Raw genomic sequence first — 26,458 nt, 5'->3', positions numbered from 1 at the left:
TCCGTTATAGTAAGTTTTAATCAGACAAGAAATGAAACAAGCTCATTAATTAACCCATCCCTGTTTTACTTCAGCAAAATGGCACCATATTCGCTATTTAGTGCACTACTTTTGACCAGAGCCCTGTTCGTTCTTGTTAAAAGTAGTTCACTATATAGGGGATAGGGTGCCATTTGGGATACAAATATATATATATAAAATAACCAAGGAATAGAATCAATTGTATTCTCTTTTGAAGATACAGTATATCTTTATTTCAAATCATTTGCCACTGTGAAACTATTGTGAAGCAAAGAGACCCACTCACACACAGACGTGCACTACAGAGATCCATCTCTTGACCTTCAGGAGATCCCCTCTAGCCATGCGTGTTCTGGCCAGGGCCTGACTTGACTTTCACTCCACCTGGTTCCCACCTTCTGATTGCTGTAACTTAACACTGTCTTTCTTTCTTCTTATGTTCTTCTGCTTCGGAGACGGGTCATATAACATCTGATTAATTGGAGTTCACGAGTTATAAACATTCCTATGAAGGATATAACCCTTCGTAAGGTGGTTATAACACTTCGTAAGGTGTTCATAACTCACTCCCTCTCAAAAAAGAGACCTTTTCTTTAAAACGAGGCGTTGCCTTAGAAACGGCAGAACCCCTCGTATCTTTGTATGTAAACATCCCATTTTTTTTTTCCTAATTTAAGCTTGTTGTTGTTGTTGTTGTTGTTTACATGATGTCCTGCTGGTGCTGTGTAGATTCACTGACCACCTGCGGGAGGAGAAGAGAGTCCGTCAGGGTGGATAGGTCAGGCACAGTGTCAACAAACAGAGAGAGAGATACAGTACAGTGTATTTTATGGTTTATATTGACCCGTTATTTCAACACGTTGTCCCTTTGAGACCAACGTCTCTTTCTCTTTCATCGTTAAATAAATAAAATATATAAAATACAACAGCCCTCATATAAATACCTTGGCATAGTTAAATAAATAAAAATGTATATTTTAAAATGTGGATCGATGACGAAGTTGTCATTTAAAACACATGCATGAACTAACCACAGGAGGCTGGTGGCACTTAAATTAGGGAGTAAGTGCTTGCGGTAATGGCAGGAGTGGACTAGGTGAAATGGTGTGAAATGTAACTAACACATGGTTTCCATGTCAATTTAAACTCTCTAATCTATGGATTTCACATGACTGGGAGAAAAATCATCTACAATAGTCATTTACAACATTAACAATGTCTACACTGTATTTCTGATCGATTTGATGTTATTTTAATGGACAAAAAAAAATGCATTTTTTTTTCTTTCAAAAACAAGGACATTTCTAATTGACTCCACACTCTGGAACGACGGTGTACATGGAACAGAAATCAGAGTATCAGATGCATTAGAGACCGTTACAGTTTGGCCAAGACAGCCAATACACATCTGTAGTTTAATGTGAAGAATATTGTGTCCTACAGGGTTGAGCTTCCATCAATCCCAGTCAATTCAGGAAGTAAACTAAAATTCAAATTTTAATTCCAATTCTGCTAGACGTTTTTTCTAAAAGGAACAATTTGAGTTGGAATATGTACAATTCCGGTATTGATTGAATTGAAAAGAGATTGAACCCAATCCTGGTGTCCTCTGTAGATTTTTTAACTGTGAGAGGAGGGTGAGGTGCTCTGAGGTGGGGTGGAGAGGACACAGTCATCAGGTCTAATACTGAGGGAGAGGACACAGTCATCACTACTGAGGGAGAGGACACAGTCATCAGGTGTAATACTGAGGGAGAGGACACAGTCATCAGGTCTAATACTGAGGGAGAGGACACAGTCATCAGGTCTAATACTGAGGGAGAGGACATAGTCATCAGGTCTAATACTGAGGGAGAGGACACAGTCATCAGGTGTAATACTGAGGGAGAGGACACAGTCATCACTACTGAGGGAGAGGACACAGTCATCAGGTCTAATACTGAGGGAGAGGACACAGTCATCAGGTGTAATACTGAGGGAGAGGACACAGTCATCACTACTGAGGGAGAGGACACAGTCATCAGGTCTAATACTGAGGAGAGGACACAGTCATCACTACTGAGGGAGAGGACACAGTCATCAGGTCTAATACTGAGGGAGAGGACACAGTCATCAGGTGTAATACTGAGGGAGAGGACACAGTCATCAGGTCTAATACTGAGGGAGAGGACACAGTCATCACTACTGAGGGAGAGGACACAGTCATCACTACTGAGGGAGAGGACACAGTCATCAGGTGTAATACTGAGGGAGAGGACACAGTCATCACTACTGAGGGAGAGGACACAGTCATCAGGTCTAATACTGAGGGAGAGGACACAGTCATCAGGTGTAATACTGAGGGAGAGGACACAGTCATCACTACTGAGGGAGAGGACACAGTCATCAGGTCTAATACTGAGGGAGAGGACACAGTCATCACTACTGAGGGAGAGGACACAGTCATCAGGTCTAATACTGAGGGAGAGGACACAGTCATCAGGTGTAATACTGAGGGAGAGGACACAGTCATCAGGTCTAATACTGAGGGAGAGGACACAGTCATCACTACTGAGGGAGAGGACACAGTCATCACTACTGAGGGAGAGGACACAGTCATCAGGTGTAATACTGAGGGAGAGGACACAGTCATCACTACTGAGGGAGAGGACACAGTCATCAGGTCTAATACTGAGGGAGAGGACACAGTCATCAGGTCTAGTACTGAGGGAGAGGACACAGTCATCAGGTCTAATACTGAGGGAGAGGACACAGTCATCAGGTGTAATACTGAGGGAGAGGACACAGTCATCACTACTGAGGGAGAGGACACAGTCATCAGGTCTAATACTGAGGGAGAGGACACAGTCATCACTACTGAGGGAGAGGACACAGTCATCAGGTCTAATACTGAGGGAGAGGACACAGTCATCAGGTGTAATACTGAGGGAGAGAACACAGTCATCAGGTCTAATACTGAGGGAGAGGACACAGTCATCAGGTCTAATACTGAGGGAGAGGACACAGTCATCACGTCTAATACTGAGGGAGAGGACACAGTCATCACTACTGAGGAGAGGACACAGTCATCAGGTCTAGTACTGAGGGAGAGGACACAGTCATCACTACTGAGGGAGAGGACACAGTCATCAGGTCTAGTACTGAGGGAGAGGACACAGTCATCAGGTCTAATACTGAGGGAGAGGACACAGTCATCAGGTCTAATACTGAGGGAGAGGACACAGTCATCAGGTGTAATACTGAGGGAGAGGACACAGTCATCACTACTGAGGGAGAGGACACAGTCATCAGGTCTAATACTGAGGGAGAGGACACAGTCATCAGGTGTAATACTGAGGGAGAGGACACAGTCATCAGGTCTAATACTGAGGGAGAGGACACAGTCATCAGGTCTAATACTGAGGGAGAGGACACAGTCATCAGGTCTAATACTGAGGGAGAGGACACAGTCATCAGGTCTAATACTGAGGGAGAGGACACAGTCATCAGGTCTAATACTGAGGGAGAGGACACAGTCATCACTACTGAGGGAGAGGACACAGTCATCAGGTCTAATACTGAGGGGGAGGACACAGTCATCACTACTGAGGGAGAGGACACAGTCATCACTACTGAGGAGAGGACACAGTCATCACTACTGAGGGAGAGGACACAGTCATCACTACTGAGGAGAGGACACAGTCATCAGGTCTAATACTGAGGGAGAGGACACAGTCATCACTACTGAGGGAGAGGACACAGTCATCAGGTCTAATACTGAGGGAGAGGACACAGTCATCACGTCTAATACTGAGGGAGAGGACATAGTCATCACGTCTAATACTGAGGGAGAGGACACAGTCATCAGGTCTAATACTGAGGGAGAGGACACAGTCATCACTACTGAGGGAGAGGACACAGTCATCAGGTCTAATACTGAGGGAGAGGACACAGTCATCACTACTGAGGGAGAGGACACAGTCATCACTACTGAGGGAGAGGACACAGTCATCAGGTCTAATACTGAGGGAGAGGACACAGTCATCAGGTGTAATACTGAGGGAGAGGACACAGTCATCAGGTCTAATACTGAGGGAGAGGACACAGTCATCAGGTCTAATACTGAGGGAGAGGACACAGTCATCAGGTCTAATACTGAGGGAGAGGACACAGTCATCAGGTCTAATACTGAGGGAGAGGACACAGTCATCAGGTCTAATACTGAGGGAGAGGACACAGTCATCAGGTGTAATACTGAGGGAGAGGACACAGTCATCAGGTCTAATACTGAGGGAGAGGACACAGTCATCAGGTCTAATACTGAGGGAGAGGACATAGTCATCAGGTCTAATACTGAGGGAGAGGACACAGTCATCAGGTCTAATACTGAGGGAGAGGACACAGTCATCACTACTGAGGGAGAGGACACAGTCATCAGGTCTAATACTGAGGGAGAGGACACAGTCATCAGGTGTAATACTGAGGGAGAGGACACAGTCATCACTACTGAGGGAGAGGACACAGTCATCAGGTCTAATACTGAGGGAGAGGACACAGTCATCACTACTGAGGAGAGGACACAGTCATCAGGTCTAATACTGAGGGAGAGGACACAGTCATCAGGTGTAATACTGAGGGAGAGGACACAGTCATCAGGTCTAATACTGAGGGAGAGGACACAGTCATCACTACTGAGGGAGAGGACACAGTCATCACTACTGAGGGAGAGGACACAGTCATCAGGTGTAATACTGAGGGAGAGGACACAGTCATCACTACTGAGGGAGAGGACACAGTCATCAGGTCTAATACTGAGGGAGAGGACACAGTCATCAGGTGTAATACTGAGGGAGAGGACACAGTCATCACTACTGAGGGAGAGGACACAGTCATCAGGTCTAATACTGAGGGAGAGGACACAGTCATCACTACTGAGGGAGAGGACACAGTCATCAGGTCTAATACTGAGGGAGAGGACACAGTCATCAGGTGTAATACTGAGGGAGAGGACACAGTCATCAGGTCTAATACTGAGGGAGAGGACACAGTCATCACTACTGAGGGAGAGGACACAGTCATCACTACTGAGGGAGAGGACACAGTCATCAGGTGTAATACTGAGGGAGAGGACACAGTCATCACTACTGAGGGAGAGGACACAGTCATCAGGTCTAATACTGAGGGAGAGGACACAGTCATCAGGTCTAGTACTGAGGGAGAGGACACAGTCATCAGGTCTAATACTGAGGGAGAGGACACAGTCATCAGGTGTAATACTGAGGGAGAGGACACAGTCATCACTACTGAGGGAGAGGACACAGTCATCAGGTCTAATACTGAGGGAGAGGACACAGTCATCACTACTGAGGGAGAGGACACAGTCATCAGGTCTAATACTGAGGGAGAGGACACAGTCATCAGGTGTAATACTGAGGAGAGAACACAGTCATCAGGTCTAATACTGAGGGAGAGGACACAGTCATCAGGTCTAATACTGAGGGAGAGGACACAGTCATCACGTCTAATACTGAGGGAGAGGACACAGTCATCACTACTGAGGGAGAGGACACAGTCATCAGGTCTAGTACTGAGGGAGAGGACACAGTCATCACTACTGAGGGAGAGGACACAGTCATCAGGTCTAGTACTGAGGGAGAGGACACAGTCATCAGGTGTAATACTGAGGGAGAGGACACAGTCATCACTACTGAGGGAGAGGACACAGTCATCAGGTCTAATACTGAGGGAGAGGACACAGTCATCAGGTGTAATACTGAGGGAGAGGACACAGTCATCACTACTGAGGGAGAGGACACAGTCATCAGGTCTAATACTGAGGGAGAGGACACAGTCATCACTACTGAGGGAGAGGACACAGTCATCAGGTCTAATACTGAGGGAGAGGACACAGTCATCAGGTGTAATACTGAGGGAGAGGACACAGTCATCAGGTCTAAAGCAGAGGGAAAAGACACAGTCATCACTACTGAGGGAGAGGACACAGTCATCACTACTGAGGGAGAGGACACAGTCATCAGGTGTAATACTGAGGGAGAGGACACAGTCATCACTACTGAGGGAGAGGACACAGTCATCAGGTCTAATACTGAGGGAGAGGACACAGTCATCAGGTCTAGTACTGAGGGAGAGGACACAGTCATCAGGTCTAATACTGGGAGAGGACACAGTCATCAGGTGTAATACTGAGGGAGAGGACACAGTCATCACTACTGAGGGAGAGGACACAGTCATCAGGTCTAATACTGAGGGAGAGGACACAGTCATCACTACTGAGGGAGAGGACACAGTCATCAGGTCTAATACTGAGGGAGAGGACACAGTCATCAGGTGTAATACTGAGGGAGAGAACACAGTCATCAGGTCTAATACTGAGGAGAGGACACAGTCATCAGGTCTAATACTGAGGGAGAGGACACAGTCATCACGTCTAATACTGAGGGAGAGGACACAGTCATCACTACTGAGGGAGAGGACACAGTCATCAGGTCTAGTACTGAGGGAGAGGACACAGTCATCACTACTGAGGGAGAGGACACAGTCATCAGGTCTAGTACTGAGGAGAGGACACAGTCATCAGGTCTAATACTGAGGGAGAGGACACAGTCATCAGGTCTAATACTGAGGGAGAGGACACAGTCATCAGGTGTAATACTGAGGGAGAGGACACAGTCATCACTACTGAGGGAGAGGACACAGTCATCAGGTCTAATACTGAGGGAGAGGACACAGTCATCAGGTGTAATACTGAGGGAGAGGACACAGTCATCAGGTCTAATACTGAGGGAGAGGACACAGTCATCACGTCTAATACTGAGGGAGAGGACACAGTCATCAGGTCTAATACTGAGGGAGAGGACACAGTCATCAGGTGTAATACTGAGGGAGAGGACACAGTCATCAGGTCTAATACTGAGGGAGAGGACACAGTCATCACTACTGAGGGAGAGGACACAGTCATCAGGTCTAATACTGAGGGAGAGGACACAGTCATCACTACTGAGGGAGAGGACACAGTCATCACTACTGAGGGAGAGGACACAGTCATCACTACTGAGGGAGAGGACACAGTCATCACTACTGAGGGAGAGGACACAGTCATCAGGTCTAATACTGAGGGAGAGGACACAGTCATCACTACTGAGGGAGAGGACACAGTCATCAGGTCTAATACTGAGGGAGAGGACACAGTCATCACGTCTAATACTGAGGGAGAGGACATAGTCATCACGTCTAATACTGAGGGAGAGGACACAGTCATCAGGTCTAATACTGAGGGAGAGGACACAGTCATCACTACTGAGGGAGAGGACACAGTCATCAGGTCTAATACTGAGGGAGAGGACACAGTCATCACTACTGAGGGAGAGGACACAGTCATCACTACTGAGGGAGAGGACACAGTCATCAGGTCTAATACTGAGGGAGAGGACACAGTCATCAGGTGTAATACTGAGGGAGAGGACACAGTCATCAGGTCTAATACTGAGGGAGAGGACACAGTCATCAGGTCTAATACTGAGGGAGAGGACACAGTCATCAGGTCTAATACTGAGGGAGAGGACACAGTCATCAGGTCTAATACTGAGGGAGAGGACACAGTCATCACTACTGAGGGAGAGGACACAGTCATCAGGTGTAATACTGAGGGAGAGGACACAGTCATCAGGTCTAATACTGAGGGAGAGGACACAGTCATCAGGTCTAATACTGAGGGAGAGGACATAGTCATCAGGTCTAATACTGAGGGAGAGGACACAGTCATCAGGTGTAATACTGAGGGAGAGGACACAGTCATCACTACTGAGGGAGAGGACACAGTCATCAGGTCTAATACTGAGGGAGAGGACACAGTCATCAGGTGTAATACTGAGGGAGAGGACACAGTCATCACTACTGAGGGAGAGGACACAGTCATCAGGTCTAATACTGAGGGAGAGGACACAGTCATCACTACTGAGGGAGAGGACACAGTCATCAGGTCTAATACTGAGGGAGAGGACACAGTCATCAGGTGTAATACTGAGGGAGAGGACACAGTCATCAGGTCTAATACTGAGGGAGAGGACACAGTCATCACTACTGAGGGAGAGGACACAGTCATCACTACTGAGGGAGAGGACACAGTCATCAGGTGTAATACTGAGGGAGAGGACACAGTCATCACTACTGAGGGAGAGGACACAGTCATCAGGTCTAATACTGAGGGAGAGGACACAGTCATCAGGTGTAATACTGAGGGAGAGGACACAGTCATCACTACTGAGGGAGAGGACACAGTCATCAGGTCTAATACTGAGGGAGAGGACACAGTCATCACTACTGAGGGAGAGGACACAGTCATCAGGTCTAATACTGAGGGAGAGGACACAGTCATCAGGTGTAATACTGAGGGAGAGGACACAGTCATCAGGTCTAATACTGAGGGAGAGGACACAGTCATCACTACTGAGGGAGAGGACACAGTCATCACTACTGAGGGAGAGGACACAGTCATCAGGTGTAATACTGAGGAGAGGACACAGTCATCACTACTGAGGAGAGGACACAGTCATCAGGTCTAATACTGAGGGAGAGGACACAGTCATCAGGTCTAGTACTGAGGGAGAGGACACAGTCATCAGGTCTAATACTGAGGAGAGGACACAGTCATCAGGTGTAATACTGAGGGAGAGGACACAGTCATCACTACTGAGGGAGAGGACACAGTCATCAGGTCTAATACTGAGGGAGAGGACACAGTCATCACTACTGAGGGAGAGGACACAGTCATCAGGTCTAATACTGAGGGAGAGGACACAGTCATCAGGTGTAATACTGAGGAGAGAACACAGTCATCAGGTCTAATACTGAGGGAGAGGACACAGTCATCAGGTCTAATACTGAGGGAGAGGACACAGTCATCACGTCTAATACTGAGGGAGAGGACACAGTCATCACTACTGAGGGAGAGGACACAGTCATCAGGTCTAGTACTGAGGGAGAGGACACAGTCATCACTACTGAGGGAGAGGACACAGTCATCAGGTCTAGTACTGAGGAGAGGACACAGTCATCAGGTCTAATACTGAGGAGAGGACACAGTCATCAGGTCTAATACTGAGGGAGAGGACACAGTCATCAGGTCTAATACTGAGGGAGAGGACACAGTCATCACTACTGAGGGAGAGGACACAGTCATCAGGTCTAATACTGAGGGAGAGGACACAGTCATCAGGTCTAATACTGAGGGAGAGGACACAGTCATCAGGTCTAATACTGAGGGAGAGGACACAGTCATCAGGTCTAATACTGAGGGAGAGGACACAGTCATCAGGTCTAATACTGAGGGAGAGGACACAGTCATCAGGTGTAATACTGAGGGAGAGGACACAGTCATCAGGTCTAATACTGAGGAGAGGACACAGTCATCACTACTGAGGGAGAGGACACAGTCATCAGGTCTAATACTGAGGGAGAGGACACAGTCATCACTACTGAGGGAGAGGACACAGTCATCACTACTGAGGGAGAGGACACAGTCATCACTACTGAGGGAGAGGACACAGTCATCACTACTGAGGGAGAGGACACAGTCATCAGGTCTAATACTGAGGGAGAGGACACAGTCATCACTACTGAGGGAGAGGACACAGTCATCAGGTCTAATACTGAGGGAGAGGACACAGTCATCACGTCTAATACTGAGGAGAGGACATAGTCATCACGTCTAATACTGAGGGAGAGGACACAGTCATCAGGTCTAATACTGAGGGAGAGGACACAGTCATCACTACTGAGGGAGAGGACACAGTCATCAGGTCTAATACTGAGGGAGAGGACACAGTCATCACTACTGAGGGAGAGGACACAGTCATCACTACTGAGGGAGAGGACACAGTCATCAGGTCTAATACTGAGGGAGAGGACACAGTCATCAGGTCTAATACTGAGGGAGAGGACACAGTCATCAGGTCTAATACTGAGGGAGAGGACACAGTCATCAGGTCTAATACTGAGGGAGAGGACACAGTCATCAGGTCTAATACTGAGGGAGAGGACACAGTCATCAGGTCTAATACTGAGGGAGAGGACACAGTCATCACTACTGAGGGAGAGGACACAGTCATCACTACTGAGGGAGAGGACACAGTCATCAGGTGTAATACTGAGGGAGAGGACACAGTCATCACTACTGAGGGAGAGGACACAGTCATCAGGTCTAATACTGAGGGAGAGGACACAGTCATCAGGTCTAGTACTGAGGGAGAGGACACAGTCATCAGGTCTAATACTGAGGGAGAGGAAACAGTCATCAGGTGTAATACTGAGGGAGAGGACACAGTCATCACTACTGAGGGAGAGGACACAGTCATCAGGTCTAATACTGAGGGAGAGGACACAGTCATCACTACTGAGGGAGAGGACACAGTCATCAGGTCTAATACTGAGGGAGAGGACACAGTCATCAGGTGTAATACTGAGGGAGAGAACACAGTCATCAGGTCTAATACTGAGGGAGAGGACACAGTCATCAGGTCTAATACTGAGGGAGAGGACACAGTCATCACGTCTAATACTGAGGGAGAGGACACAGTCATCACTACTGAGGGAGAGGACACAGTCATCAGGTCTAGTACTGAGGGAGAGGACACAGTCATCACTACTGAGGGAGAGGACACAGTCATCAGGTCTAGTACTGAGGGAGAGGACACAGTCATCAGGTCTAATACTGAGGGAGAGGACACAGTCATCAGGTCTAATACTGAGGGAGAGGACACAGTCATCAGGTGTAATACTGAGGGAGAGGACACAGTCATCACTACTGAGGGAGAGGACACAGTCATCAGGTCTAATACTGAGGAGAGGACACAGTCATCAGGTGTAATACTGAGGGAGAGGACACAGTCATCAGGTCTAATACTGAGGGAGAGGACACAGTCATCACGTCTAATACTGAGGGAGAGGACACAGTCATCAGGTCTAATACTGAGGGAGAGGACACAGTCATCAGGTGTAATACTGAGGGAGAGGACACAGTCATCAGGTCTAATACTGAGGGAGAGGACACAGTCATCACTACTGAGGGAGAGGACACAGTCATCAGGTCTAATACTGAGGGAGAGGACACAGTCATCACTACTGAGGGAGAGGACACAGTCATCACTACTGAGGGAGAGGACACAGTCATCACTACTGAGGGAGAGGACACAGTCATCAGGTCTAATACTGAGGGAGAGGACACAGTCATCACTACTGAGGGAGAGGACACAGTCATCACTACTGAGGAGAGGACACAGTCATCACTACTGAGGGAGAGGACACAGTCATCACTACTGAGGGAGAGAGGGACACAGTCATCAGGTCTAATACTGAGGGAGAGGACACAGTCATCACTACTGAGGGAGAGGACACAGTCATCAGGTCTAATACTGAGGGAGAGGACACAGTCATCACGTCTAATACTGAGGGAGAGGACATAGTCATCACGTCTAATACTGAGGGAGAGGACACAGTCATCAGGTCTAATACTGAGGGAGAGGACACAGTCATCACTACTGAGGGAGAGGACACAGTCATCAGGTCTAATACTGAGGGAGAGGACACAGTCATCACTACTGAGGGAGAGGACACAGTCATCACTACTGAGGGAGAGGACACAGTCATCAGGTCTAATACTGAGGGAGAGGACACAGTCATCAGGTCTAATACTGAGGAGAGGACACAGTCATCAGGTCTAATACTGAGGGAGAGGACACAGTCATCAGGTCTAATACTGAGGGAGAGGACACAGTCATCACTACTGAGGGAGAGGACACAGTCATCAGGTCTAATACTGAGGGAGAGGACACAGTCATCACTACTGAGGGAGAGGACACAGTCATCAGGTCTAATACTGAGGGAGAGGACACAGTCATCAGGTCTAATACTGAGGGAGAGGACACAGTCATCAGGTCTAATACTGAGGGAGAGGACACAGTCATCACTACTGAGGGAGAGGACACAGTCATCAGGTCTAATACTGAGGGAGAGGACACAGTCATCAGGTCTAATACTGAGGGAGAGGACACAGTCATCAGGTCTAATACTGAGGGAGAGGACACAGTCATCAGGTCTAATACTGAGGGAGAGGACACAGTCATCAGGTCTAATACTGAGGGAGAGGACACAGTCATCAGGTCTAGTACTGACGGGGTGAGAATATGAAAAGTGAGTTAATTAAAAGGTTGGTTGGGTCCAAAGTTGATATTTAAGCCGCACTAACACACAGAGCACTAGCTCCATCGCTCATAGATTATGTAATCTAGAACAAAAAAATGAACATTGATTTTAAAAGCTGTATAAGGCCACGAGATACTTTTGTCTGCCTTTATTAAGCTCGGCCTGCGTGATCAGTTGTCCTTTCCCCTGCGGACTGACTGTCATCTGCGGGTTCCCAACGATACCACTCAAATGGCACCCTATTACCCGGGGCGGCAGCGTGGCCCAGTGGTTTAGAGCGTTGGACTAGTAACCGAAAGGTTGCAAGTTCAAATCCCCGAGCTGTCGTTCTGCCCCTGAACAGGCAGTTAACCCACTGTTCCTAGGCCGTCATTGAAAATAAGAATTTGTTCTTAACTGACTTGCCTAGTAAAATAAAATTAAAATATAGTGCACTACCTATCTTGGGAATAAGGTGTTTACTTGGAGCAAAGCCGATATTGGATGCTATGTCATCTTCTGTGTGTAGATTTTACCTCTCCATCGCGGGTCTCGATGGTCTTGATCAGGACAGTCTTCTTGGAGTGGACCTCTGCTGATCGTCCGATGTCTGGGCTGGTCTCTGCGGATGGATCGAACAGTTAAGACAACCTCATACGAACAGAATCACAAAACCAACCCAACATCAACCCAGAGTTGTATATATGATTCACTCTGCCTCAATCTAACATCAACCCAGAGTTGTATATATGATTCACTCTGCCTCAATCTGACATCAACCCAGAGTTGTATATATGATTCACTCTGCCTCAATCTAACATCAACCCAGAGTTGTATATATGATTCACTCTGCCTCAATCTAACATCAACCCAGAGTTGTATATATGATTCACTCTGCCTCAATCTAACATCAATATCAACCCAGAGTTGTATATATGATTTACTCTGCCTCAATCTAACATCAACATCAACCCAGAGTTGTATATATGATTTACTCTGCCTCAATCTAACATCAACCCAGAGTTGTATATATGATTCACTCTGCCTCAATCTAACATCAACCCAGAGTTGTATATATGATTCACTCTGCCTCAATCTAACATCAATATCAACCCAGAGTTGTATATATGATTCACTCTGCCTCAATCTAACATCAACCCAGAGTTGTATATATGATTCACTCTGCCTCAATCTAACATCAACCCAGAGTTGTATATATGATTCACTCTGCCTCAATCTAACATCAACCCAGAGTTGTATATATGATTTACTCTGCCTCAATCTAACATCAACCCAGAGTTGTATATATGATTTACTCTGCCTCAATCTAACATCAACCCAGAGTTGTATATATGATTCACTCTGCCTCAATCTAACATCAACCCAGAGTTGTATATATGATTTACTCTGCCTCAATCTAACATCAACCCAGAGTTGTATATATGATTTACTCTGCCTCAATCTAACATCAACCCAGAGTTGTATATATGATTCACTCTGCCTCAATCTAACATCAACCCAGAGTTGTATATATGATTCACTCTGCCTCAATCTAACATCAACCCAGAGTTGTATATATGATTTACTCTGCCTCAATCTAACATCAACCCAGAGTTGTATATATGATTTACTCTGCCTCAATCTAACATCAACCCAGAGTTGTATATATGATTCACTCTGCCTCAATCTAACATCAACATCAACCCAGAGTTGTATATATGATTTACTCTGCCTCAATCTAACATCAACCCAGAGTTGTATATATGATTCACTCTGCCTCAATCTAACATCAACCCAGAGTTGTATATATGATTCACTCTGCCTCAATCTAACATCAACCCAGAGTTGTATATATGATTCACTCTGCCTCAATCTAACATCAACCCAGAGTTGTATATATGATTCACTCTGCCTCAACCTAACATCAATAGCCACAGTTTAATATACCAACCAAACAATCAATCAACCAATCAATTCACTTCTATCATCCTCTATTGTTATCGTTGAGCTGATTGTGGTCTCAGTGATGCAAATATCCGAAATGCATCAATTCATGCTGTCAGTGTTTTCAGGTACAGCTGCTCCACCTCGTGGTGATTCTGCTCTCACCATCCCTTTACTTTAAGTTACTGTACATGTCTTATAGGACTCTGTGGTGATTGGTCAGTTGTGAGGAAGTGTGTTTTCAGTGGTCACCTCTGAAGCCAACAGTGGAATATAATGAGGCTGCAGAGTGGGAGCCAGAGTGAGAAGACTGGGAGCCAGATACAGTGATTCTGGGGAAGAAAGAGAGAACACCAATAGAATAGTTATTTACAGGTGAAATAATTAGTTTATGATGATTTTAATGACGCACTTACAGACATGTCCTCGCCCCTTCTATCTAGCCTCGTCAGCCCCCCTCCCCCACCACGCTCTCTCTCTCTCTCTCTCTCTCTCTCTCTCTCTCTCTCTCTCTCTCTCTCTCCCTCTCTCTCTCTCTCTCTCTCTCTCTCTCTCTCTCTCTCTCTCTCTCTCTCTCTCTCTCTCTCTCTCTCTCTCTCTCTCTCTCTCTCTCTCTCTCTCTCTCTCTATCTATCCTTCTAGCTCTTCTCACTGCAGAAACATTCAGAACCTATTCCACTTTCTTCTCTCTCTAGTCCACTTCCTAATACTGTTTATCACCTGTTAGGCAGCGATCTCTATGTCCAGGGCTATCTGTCACTCTTCTCTATCCCTCCCCCTGTTCCTCCCCTACCCCTCCATCTACTCTATCCCTCCCCAACACTCCTCCCTTCCCTCCTTCTTCTCTATCCCTCCCGTACCCCTTCATCTTCTCAGTCTCTCCCCCTGCACCTCCTTCCCTCCCTCTTCTCTGTCCCTCTCCCTACTTTATCCCTCTCTCATACCGGCTCTCCTCTCCCTCCAGTAGCTTCCTGTAGGTAGCGATCTCTATATCCAGGGCCATCTTGACGTTGAGGAGGTCCTGGTACTCTCTGAGGTGACGAGCCATCTCATCCTTCATCTTGGCGATCTCAGCCTCCAGACGGGTGACGGAGTCCTGGTAACCTCCAGCCTCGTTTCCCAGACGATCCTCCATCTCCCTCATCTGCCTCAGCAGAGACTCGTTCTGTAGGGGAAAGAGAGAGAGAGAGAGAGAGAGAGAGAGAGAGAGAGAGAGAGAGAGAGAGAGATCATCACATGAACAGGTATCATAGTTAGATTGAGATGTGAGAGGGGAGCTGGTGGAGAGGTGATTGAAGTGATGATAGGTTAGAGAGTTGTCCTGAAGTGTGAACTACTCCCCAGCCATGTAAAAGGAAAAGCATTGGCTTGGTTTAAAACACGGCTAGAGGGAGTTTCTAGCACCAATCCTTTCCTGTCAAATCCATGAAGAGAAGAAAACAAGAGTAAACTTGGTCCTTGAGGATCTAGAGTAGCATGTAGTAACAGTCCAATAGGATATAGAGTAGGGTGTAGTAATATAGAGTAGAATGTAGTAATATACAGTAGGGTGTAGTAATATAGATTAGGGTGCAGTAATATAGAGTAGGGTGTAGTAATATAGAGTAGAATGTAGTAATATAGAGTAGGGTGTAGTAATATAGAGTAGAATGTAGTAATATAGAGTAGGGTGTAGTAATATAGAGTAGGGTGTAGTAATATAGAGTAGGATGTAGTAATATAGAGTAGGGTGTAGTAATATAGAGTAGGGTGTAGTAATATAGAGTAGAATGTAGTAATATAGAGTAGGGTGTAGTAATATAGAGTAGGGTGTAGTAATATAGAGTAGGGTGTAGTAATATAGAGTAGGGTGTAGTAATATAGAGTAGGGTGTAGTAATATAGAGTAGGGTGTAGTAATATAGAGTAGGGTGTAGTAATATAGAGTAGGGTGTAGTAATATAGAGTAGGGTGTAGTAATATAGAGTAGAATGTAGTAATATAGAGTAGGGTGTAGTAATATAGAGTAGGGTGTAGTAATATAGAGTAGGATGTAGTAATATAGAGTAGAATGTAGTAATATAGAGTAGGGTGTAGTAATATAGAGTAGGGTGTAGTAATATAGAGTAGGGTGTAGTAATATAGAGTAGGGTGTAGTAATATAGAGTAGGGTGTAGTAATATAGAATAGGGTGTAGTAATATAGAGTACTCACGGTTCCCTTGAGAGAGTCGATCTCACAGGTGTAGGACTGGATCTGATGCCTGAACTCCATGCTCTCCTGTTTGGCCTGTCTCAGAGCATCGTTGTTCTTGTTCACAGCCTGGTTCAGGTCTGACACCTGGAGAGAAGGTGGAGACATGGGTAAGAATAGATGCTACAGTCATTGTGTAGTGGTGCCAATGTAGTTAGCTTAGCTACTGTCACTGTGTAGTGGTGCCGATGTAGTTAGCTTAGCTACTGTCACTGTGTAGTGGTGCCAACGTAGTTAGCTTAGCTACTGTCACTGTGTAGTGGTGCCAACGTAGTTAGCTTAGCTACTGTCACTGTGTGGTGGTGCTGATGTAGTTAGCTTAGCTACTGTCACTGTGTGGTGGTGCTGATGTAGTTAGCTTAGCTACTGTCACTGTGTAGTGGTGCCGATGTAGTTAGCTTAGCTACTGTCACTGTGTAGTGGTGCCGATGTAGTTAGCTTAGCTACTGTCACTGTGTAGTGGTGCCAACGTAGTTAGCTTAGCTACTGTCACTGTGTGGTGGTGCCAATGTAGTTAGCTTAGCTACTGTCACTGTGTGGTGGTGCCAACGTAGTTAGCTTAGCTACTGTCACTGTGTAGTGGTGCCGATGTAGTTAGCTTAGCTACTGTCACTGTGTAGTGGTGCCAACGTAGTTAGCTTAGCTACTGTCACTGTGTAGTGGTGCCAACGTAGTTAGCTTAGCTACTGTCACTGTGTAGTGGTGCCAACGTAGTTAGCTTAGCTACTGTCACTGTGTAGAGGTGCCGATGTAGTTAGCTTAGCTACTGTCACTGTGTAGTGGTATCGACATAGTTAGCTTAGCTACTGTCACTGTGTAGTGGTGCTGACGTAGTTAGCTTAGCTACTGTCACTGTGTAGTGGTGCCAACGTAGTTAGCTTAGCTACTGTCACTGTGTAGTGGTGCCAACGTAGTTAGCTTAGCTACAGTCACTGTGTAGTGGTGCCGATATAGTTAGCTTTGCTACTGTCACTGTGTGGTGGTGCTGATGTAGTTAGCTTAGCTACTGTCACTGTGTAGTGGTGCTGATGTAGTTAGCTTAGCTACTGTCACTGTGTGGTGGTGCTGATGTAGTTAGCTTAGCTACTGTCACTGTGTAGTGGTGCTGATGTAGTTAGCTTAGCTACTGTCACTGTGTGGTGGTGCTGATGTAGTTAGCTTAGCTACTGTCACTGTGTGGTGGTGCTGATGTAGTTAGCTTAGCTACTGTCACTGTGTGGTGGTGCTGATGTAGTTAGCTTAGCTACTGTCACTGTGTAGTGGTGCTGATGTAGTTAGCTTAGCTACTGTCACTGTGTGGTGGTGCTGATGTAGTTAGCTTAGCTACTGTCACTGTGTAGTGGTGCTGATGTAGTTAGCTTAGCTACTGTCACTGTGTGGTGGTGCTGATGTAGTTAGCTTAGCTATTGTCACTGTGTAGTGGTGCTGATGTAGTTAGCTTAGCTACTGTCACTGTGTGGTGGTGCTGATGTTACTGTTATAGATGGTGTCTCTGTACTGTACCATATTATATAATACTGTTATAGATGGTTCCTCTGTACTGTACCATATTATATAATACTGTTATAGATGGTTCCTCTGTACTGTACCATATTATATAATACTGTTATAGATGGTGTCTTGTATGTACCATATTATATAATACTGTTATAGATGGGTCCTCTGTACTGTACCATATTATATAATACTGTTATAGATGGACTTACTGTATCATATTATATAATACTGTTATAGATGGGTCCTCTGTACTATACCATATTATATAATACTGTTATAGATGGGTCGAATACTATAATATTATATAATACTGTTATAGATGGTTCCTCTGTACTATACCATATTATATAATACTGTTATAGATGGTTCCTCTTACTGTACCATATTATATAATACTGTTATAGATGGTGTCTCTATACTGTACCATATTATATAATACTGTTATAGATGGTTCCTCTGTACTGTACCATATTATATAATACTGTTATAGATGGTTCCTCTGTACTGTACCATATTATATAATACTGTTATAGATGGGTCCTCTGTACTGTACCATATTATATAATACTGTTATAGATGGTTCCTCTGTACTATACCATATTATATAATACTGTTATAGATGGTTCCTCTGTACTGTACCATATTATATAATACTGTTATAGATGGGTCCTCTGTACTATACCATATTATATAATACTGTTATAGATGGTGTCTCTGTACTGTACCATATTATATAATACTGTTATAGATGGTGTCTCTGTACTGTACCATATTATATAATACTGTTATAGATGGGTCCTCTGTACTATACCATATTATATAATACTGTTATAGATGGGTCCTCTGTACTGTACCATATTATATAATACTGTTATAGATGGGTCCTCTGTACTGTACCATATTATATAATACTGTTATAGATGGGTCCTCTGTACTGTATCATATTATATAATACTGTTATAGATGGTGTTCACCTTGGATTTGTACCAGTCCTCTGCCTCAGAGATGTTCTTGGCTGCGATTCCCTCGTACTGCACACGGATGTCCCTGAGGGCAACGGTCAGATCTGGTTTGGACATGTCCATCTGGACCTGCACCGAGGTCTCCTGCATCTGGCTCGTCAGCTCATGGATCTCCTACAGGGGTCAGAGGATAGAGTTCGGAGGTCAGGTTTCAGAGGTCAGAGGATAGATGTCAGGTTTCAGAGGTTAGGGGTCAGAGGTTAGGGCTCAGAGGTACATACAGGATTTAATTTAGAGCCATTAGCCATAACAAATATTTTTGTTCCTCCACTCTCCTGATTCACTGACTTTACATCCGGCCCAGAGCACCACTGGTCTCTCTCTGTCTCTCTCTCTGTCTCTCTCTCTGTCTCTCTGCGTCTCTCTCTGCGTCTGTCTCTCTGCGTCTCTCTCTCTCTCTGCGTCTCTCTCTGCGTCTCTCTCTCTCTCTCTGCGTCTCTCTCTGCGTCTCTCTCTCTCTCTGCGTCTCTCACTGCGCCTCTCTCTCTCTCTCTGCGTCTCTCTCTGCGTCTCTCTCTCTGCGTCTCTCTCTGCCTCTCTCTCTCTCTCTCTGCGTCTCTCTCTGCGTCTCTCTCTCTCTCTGCGTCTCTCTCTGCGTCGCTCTCTCTCTCTCTGCGTCTCTCTCTCTCTCTCTCTGCGTCTCTCTCTGCGTCTCTCTCTCTCTTTGCGTCTCTCTCTCTCTCTGCGTCTCTCTCTGTGTGTCTCTCTCTCTCTGCGTCTCTCTCTGCGTCTCTCTCTCTTTGCGTCTCTCTCTGCATCTCTCTCTCTCTCTCTCTGCGTCTCTCTCTCTCTCTGCGTCTCTCTCTGCGTCTCTCTCGCTCTCTCGCTCTGTCTCTCTCTCTCTCTGCTTCTCTCTCGCCCTCTCGCTCTGTCTCTCTCTGCGTCTCTCTCGCTCTGTCTCTCTCTCTCTCTCTCGCTCTCTCGCTCTGTCTCTCTCTCTCTCTGCGTCTCTCTCGCTCTCTCTCTGCGTCTCTCTCTCTCTGCGTCTCTCTCTCTCTACGTCTCTCTCTCTCTCGCTCTGTCTCTCTCTCTCTCTCTGCGTCTCTCTCGCTCTCTCTCTGCGTCTCTCTCTCTGCGCTCTCTCTCTCTCTGTCTCTCTCTCTCTCTGCGTCTCTCTCGCTCTCTCTCTGCGTCTCTCTCTCTCTGCGTCTCTCTCTCTCTCTGCGTCTCTCTCTCTCTCTCTGCGTCTCTCTCTCTCTCTCTCTTTCTCTCTCTCTCTCTCTCTCACACACACATTTCCCAGCATATAGTCTCTCTCTCATGGTTTAATTATAGCTGTGCATGTGTTGAACAATGTTGCAGAGGGCACTCCATGTCACGAACCAGCTGACACAAGCCAGCATTTCTCTGAAGTCAAATGTCAGGGGAAGGAGACAGAGCATGAAAGGACTTCTGGCTTTAGAAGCTAGAAAAGTCCCTCTCCCCATCCACTGTACACAGTGTGGTGTGGTGTGGTGTGTATAGTTGGTTGTGTAGGTGTGGTGTGTATAGTTGGTGTGTGGTGTGGTGTGTATAGTTGGTGTATGAGTGTGCTGTGTATAGTTGGTGTGTGGTGTGGTGTGTATAGTTGGTGTGGTGTGGTGTGTAGTGTGGTGTGGTGTGGTGTGGTGTGGTGTGGTGTGGTGTGGTGTGGTGTGGCCCGGCCCGGTTCAGCTTGGCTCAGCCCAGCTCGGCTCAGTAGTGTTAGAAGGGCATAAGTAAGTAGCCTTATCTGAGACAGACTCCAGCCCTATGGGTAATTATATCTCCCGTTTCTGTAGCATGAGGCTTGATGTACAAGTGCACCACCCTGAGCAGGGCGCTATTCTATCGCAGGGTGAGAAGGTTTAGCATAAAGGGCCTGGGACACTACTGACCTCCTCGTGGATCTTCTTCAGGAAGCTGATCTCCTCCTGCAGGCTTTCAATGCGTCTCTCCAGGTCCAGCCTGGCCAGCGTGGCAGAGTCCACGTCCTAGAGAAACGCAAAAAGAACAGTGGATGTAGTAGAGGCTGTTTTAATGTCGATGTTTCAGCACAAGGCCTTTCCGAGAGTTGAGAGACAGAGACAGAGACAGAGACAGAGACAGAGACAGAGACAGAGACAGAGACAGAGACAGAGACAGAGAGACAGAGAGAAAGAAAGAAAGACAGACAGACAGACAGACAGACAGACAGACAGACAGACAGACAGACAGACAGAGAGCGAGACAGTGAGAGAGAGACAGAGACAGAGACAGAGACAGAGACAAAGACAGAGAGAAAGAAAGAAAGACAGACAGAGAGAGAGACAGAGACAGAGACAGAGACAGAGACAGACAGACAGACAGACAGACAGACAGACAGACAGACAGACAGACAGACAGACAGACAGACAGACAGACAGACAGACAGACAGACACAGTGAGAGAGAGAGACAGAGAGAGAGAGACAGAGAGACAGAGAGCAAGAGAGAGAGACTCAGAAGTTACTCTTGGGAACGATAGCAGCTTCGGTTGATGTTGGTGTCACACTCTGCACTGTTATCATTGATCTAACCTGACAGCATGTATTTCATTGATCATTTGGGAAGAGAGAAAGTTCTGAAGGCAGACAAAGAGAGAGAGAAGGAAAGTGTGACTCACAGCTCTGAAGGCAGACAGGTTGCTCTCTGCCTCTTCCCTCTGGTGGATCTCCTCCTGCAGTCTGGAGGGAGGGAGGGGAGGTGGGGGGTGGGGGGGAGGGAGGGTGGGGGGGTTGGAGGGAGGGAGGGAGGGAGGGAGGGGGAGGGAGGGGGAGGGAGGGTGAGAGGAGGGAGGGAGGGTGGGTGGGAGAGGGAGGGAGGGAGGGAGGGAGGGAGGGAGGGAGGGAGGGAGGGAGGGAGGGAGGGGGAGGGAGGGGGTGGGAGGAGGGAGGGAGGGAGGGAGGGAGGGAGGGAGGGAGGGAGGGGGAGGGAGGGAGGGAGGGGGTTGGAGGGAGGGAGGGAGGGAGGGAGGGAGGGAGGGAGGGAGGGAGGGAGGGAGGGAGGGAGGGTGGGTGGGTGGGTGGGAGTGAGGGAGGGAGGGAGGGTGAGAGGGAGGTGGGAGGGAGGGAGGGAGGGAGGGAGGGAGGGAGGGTGGGAGGGAGGGAGGGAGGGAGGGTGAGGGGAGGGAGGGAGGGTGAGAGGGAGGGAGGGAGGAAGGGAGGGAGGGAGGGAGGGAGAGGAGGTGGGAGGGAGGGAGGGTGAGAGGGAGGTGGGAGGGAGGGAGGGAGGGTGGGTGGGAGGGAGGGAGGGAGGGTGGGTGGGAGGGAGGGAGGGAGGGTGAGAGGGAGGTGGGAGGGAGGGAGGGTGGGTGGGAGAGAGGGAGGGGGGGTGGGAGAGGGAGGGGGAGGGAGGGAGGGTGGGTGAGAGGGAGGTGGGAGAGAGGGAGGGAGGGGGGGGAGAGGGAGGGAGGGAGGTGGGAGAGAGGGAGGGAGGGAGGGAGGGAGGGAGGGAGGGGAGGGTGGGAGAGGGGGGAGGGAGGTGGAGGGTGGGAGCGAGGGAGGGAGGGAGGGGGAGGGAGGGAGAGGGGGAGGGAGGCGGAGGGTGGGAGCGAGGGAGGGAGGGAGGGAGGGAGGGAGGGAGGGAGGGAGGGAGGGTGGGAGGGGGGAGGGAGGGAGGGAGGGGGAGGGAGGGGGGGGGAGGGAGGGGGGAGGGAAAGAATAGGCTCAGTTGGAATTTAAACAGATTCAGAGACAACCTTTTCCAGGCTCCTATCTGAGCCTGTGATTGTTGTGATTTTGATTCCATGTTTATTAGGATTAGACAGTGGTCTTACTGGGCTCTGACACAAAATACACAGCAGACAGACAGAGGGGAGCAGACAGACTGAGGGGAGTAGACAGACTGAGGGGAGCAGACAGACAGAGGGGAGCAGACAGACTGAGGGGAGTAGACAGACTGAGGGGAGTAGACAGACTGAGGGGAGCAGACAGACTGAGGGGAGTAGACAGACTGAGGGGAGCATGTAGTGCAGACAGAAGCTGGAGACTGTGTTCTACTGCAGAGCAGAACATGTATGTATCAAGTGTGTCAGAGTAGGAGTGTCTGATCTAGGATCAGGTCCCTCCTCTCCATGTCATCTGAGTCATTATGATCTAGGATCAGGTTCCTCCTCTCCACGTCATCTGAGTCATTATGATCTAGGATCAGGTCCCTCCTCTCCACGTCATCTGAGTCATTATGATCTAGGATCAGGTTCCTCCTCTCCACGTCATCTGAGTCATTATGATCTAGGATCAGGTCCCTCCTCTCCACGTCATCTAATTCATTATGATCTAAAAGGCAAAACTGATCCTAGATCGGCGCTGCTACTCTGAAACATTATGAATCCCAACCCTGAGTTGATCTGAGGTCAGTATGACACAGCATGCCGTGTGTTTTACCCCAGAACCTTCTCAAACTTTTACCCCTTTCCACCTCCACTTTAAACACTGGTTTGACTCTCCCTCGTTCCTCCGGCTACACTGCGCCCAACCCCCTTCCCTCGCAGAGGAGGAGGAGGTGCTAGATCACGTCAGCTGTTTACAGTGCAGAGAAAATCCCATGAAGAAAAAAAACCCAGACAACCATTTCACACCGTTGATCCTGTACCTCGAAAATAGAAACGTCTATTAACAACTACTACAAAACAAACAAAACTAAATGTTCTTCTTATTTCTATTTCTCCTGTGTTTTTTGTTCTACTTTAATTATTTCTACTAACCACTGATATGGGTTACCGCATCGTTGAGAAAGAGCTAGAAAAGACATTTCCCTGTCGTACAATGAAAACAAAGCATGAAACTTGAAACACTGTTGGAGGCAGTTTACGGTCATAGAGGCCTTGGCACGCCACAGAGTCAGACACGGCAGCCAATAGGCCTGCTGATATCGGCCTATTTTTAGGAGGAGTACAGTGGGCACTCAGGGTATATTGGGATGGATAAGAATAGTGGTCTAATTTGGGAATGGTATTCTGCTGATTCCTGAGAGGGCTCTGAGCAACTGGTGGACAAAGACGAGTCTGTCTGTCTGTCTGTCTGTCTGTCTGTCTGTCTGTCTGTCTGTCTGTCTGTCTGTCTGTCTGTCTGTCTCTCTCTGTGTCTGTCTACTATGGGGACACTGAGACAGTAGGGGTAATGTCTCTCTACTATGGGGACACTTTGAGACAGTAGGGGTAATGTCTCTCTACTATGGGGACACTTTGAGACAGTAGGGGTAATGTCTCTCTACTATGGGGACACTTTGAGACAGTAGGGGTAATGTCTCTCTACTATGGGGACACTTTGAGACAGTAGGGGTAATGTCTCTCTACTATGGGGACACTTTGAGACAGTAGGGGTAATGTCTCTCTACTATGGGGACACTGAGACAGTAGGGGTAATGTCTCTCTACTATGGGGACACTGCGACAGTAGGGGTAATGTCTCTCTACTATGGGGACACTGCGACAGTAGGGGTAATGTCTGTTTATCCATCCTGCATTCAGATCTCATTATTTCTGCCCTTCACAATATTGGTAATCCTCTGCTTTTCTCTCACTTTGACCGTTGGCACATATTTATAATCTCATCACGTTCTCTCTGTCTTCTGACATTCTCTTTCTCAATCTCTTCTGCTTTCATTCTCAACCCTTTTCTCTTGTGGGTAAATTAGAAAAGTATATATATATATATATATATAGCTTCAGCATAGCAGGAGAGAACTTCCAAGTATTTTGTTTGTTAATTTCAATGTCAACTGACACCTTCACTGATATACTCCCTCTAAGATGGAGGATAACCAAGTCGCTGTCGGGACCGCGTTACTCTCCCCCAATTCAGCAGAAAAAAAGACACGACACGTATTCAGATCATATCACCATTCGGCCTCTGGATACATTCTAAGGAGTGGCTTTCACTCGACAGATAACACCTGTTCCACTGTGTATTGTATCTCCGGTAGCTCCAGACTGAAAATGTACACTTATTGGAATATCAAGATAGTGATATATCTGAGCCCTCAATATATATATATATTGAGGGCTCATAATCAAACGGCCCAAACTTCTCAAGCGAATAACTTTAATCAAGAACATATTACATATTACAGTAGTAACAGGTAGTTTCAGTGATTCTCTTTTTTATTTTTATTTTTAAGAAACTTCTACGTCATGCAGTTTGAAATATATCTACTTCCATTGATCCTGAATATAATAACCTCCTCTCTTCTGTTTGTTACTAACTTGTCTTTTCTCTCATGCCATTTGAATTCTTAATCAAGCGCGTATTATATTATTATAATGATTTTACTAACGTCTGTCTCATTGAACACTGCGTTGCATTTTATTGTACTGTTGACACCTGCCCCTGTCCTGTAACACGTGACAAATAAACTTTTCATTTGATTTTGCTGTATGTTTTTTGACCCCTGACCTCTCACCTGAGTTTGAGTTTCTGCAGGTCGTCAGCCAAGTTGTCTCTCTCCACCTCCATGCGGGCTCGGTCATTGGACATGCCGTCTACCTGACGCCTCAGCTCTCTCATCTCCTCCTCGTACATCTCGGCCACGCGGGTCGGCTCGTGACCCCTCATCCTCTCGATCTCCACCACCAGGGTAGCGTTCTGCTGCTCCAGGAAACGGACCTTCTCGATGTAGCTGGCGAACCGGTCGTTCAGGTGCTGCAACTCTGCCTTCTCATTGGTTCTGGTGTCCAGGAAGTCGCGGTTAGTGGCGTCGGCCAGGTTGAAGTCCAGCTTCTCGCCCATCCCGGCGTACGAGCGCATCGCGCCGCCGGAAGAGGAACGAATGCTGCCGGAGGAGTAGCTGGGGCGGGCGGAGCTTTTGGTCATCTCGTAGACCCTGGAGGACATGTGGGCGGAGCCGGAGGAACCGCGTCCACCGTGGGAGAACATGGAGGACATGCCTGGGGTGGAACCAATACCAGAACCGAAGGTCCGGCGGTAGGAAGAGGCTGACTGGGCGGACTGGGAGGAGAAGCTCATGGTGGAGGTTGTCCGAGGGTCTGGCTGGAGGAACTGGGTCACTGTTGGAAGTAGATGTCTGAATGAGGGGCTGTTGGACAGGAGATCTGCTATTTGTAGACATACAACGCCCACTCCATAACTCTAAGCCCCCTGCATCCAACTCCCTCAATCACCTCTCTCTCTCTCTCTCTCTCTCTCTCTCTCTCTCTCTCTCTCTCTCTCTCTCTCTGTCTCTCTCTCTCTCTCTCTCTCTCTCTCTCTCTCTCTCTCTCTCTCTCTCTCTCTCTCTCTCTCTCTCTCTCTCTCTCTCTCTCTCTCTCTGTCTCTCTCTCTCTCTCTCTCTCTCTCTCTCTCTCTCTCTCTCTCTCTCTCTCTCTCTCTCTCTCGCTCTCCTCTCTCTCTCTCTCTCTCTCTCTCTCTCTCACTCTCTCTCTCTCTCTCTCTCTCTCTCTCTCTCTCTCTCTCTCTCTCTCTCTCTCTCTCTCTCTCTCTCTCTCTCTCTCTCTCTCTCTCTCTCTATCTGTGCTGAACCTCTCTCTCTCTCTCTCTCTCTCTCTCTTCTCATGTCTCTATCTATCTCTCGCTCATTTCTATTCCCACTCTTTGATTCAGCTGTCATAGGCTTTGGTTTCCAGTAGCAGTGTG

At 47.3% G+C, this 26,458-nt stretch overlaps 1 protein-coding gene and 1 long non-coding RNA gene across 8 annotated transcripts; one reads left to right on the top strand and one right to left on the bottom strand.

Moving 5' to 3' along the window:
• LOC118381252 (desmin-like) lies at positions 1-25,912 on the bottom strand. Its single transcript, XM_052523152.1, has 9 exons — positions 25,269-25,912; positions 21,494-21,554; positions 20,749-20,844; positions 18,845-19,006; positions 16,335-16,460; positions 15,087-15,307; positions 14,395-14,474; positions 12,735-12,820; positions 1-763 (listed from the first exon to the last, which is right to left on the bottom strand). Exons 1-9 carry the CDS (start codon positions 25,829-25,831, stop codon positions 722-724), a joined length of 1,437 nt encoding a protein of 478 aa, XP_052379112.1. The 5' UTR covers positions 25,832-25,912; the 3' UTR covers positions 1-721.
• LOC127931200 (uncharacterized) lies at positions 1,665-12,145 on the top strand. 7 transcript variants are annotated; one of them, XR_008140302.1, is made up of 4 exons: positions 1,665-1,859; positions 7,595-7,687; positions 7,721-7,786; positions 11,952-12,145. It is a non-coding gene; the product is annotated as an uncharacterized LOC127931200 (long non-coding RNA). The 7 variants fall into 7 exon arrangements; XR_008140300.1 differs by lacking the exon at positions 11,952-12,145 and adding an exon at positions 11,012-11,265 and having other exon boundaries at positions 7,721-7,753; XR_008140299.1 differs by lacking the exon at positions 11,952-12,145 and adding an exon at positions 10,880-10,925 and having other exon boundaries at positions 7,721-7,753.
• Positions 25,913-26,458: the final 546 nt, after the last annotated feature.

Source organism: Oncorhynchus keta, chromosome 7, assembly GCF_023373465.1.
Source record: "Oncorhynchus keta strain PuntledgeMale-10-30-2019 chromosome 7, Oket_V2, whole genome shotgun sequence".
NCBI classification, from domain to species: Eukaryota; Metazoa; Chordata; class Actinopteri; order Salmoniformes; family Salmonidae; genus Oncorhynchus; species Oncorhynchus keta.
The sequence above is the reverse complement of the archived record's forward strand: the minus strand, read 5'-3'. Positions and strand labels throughout refer to the sequence as shown.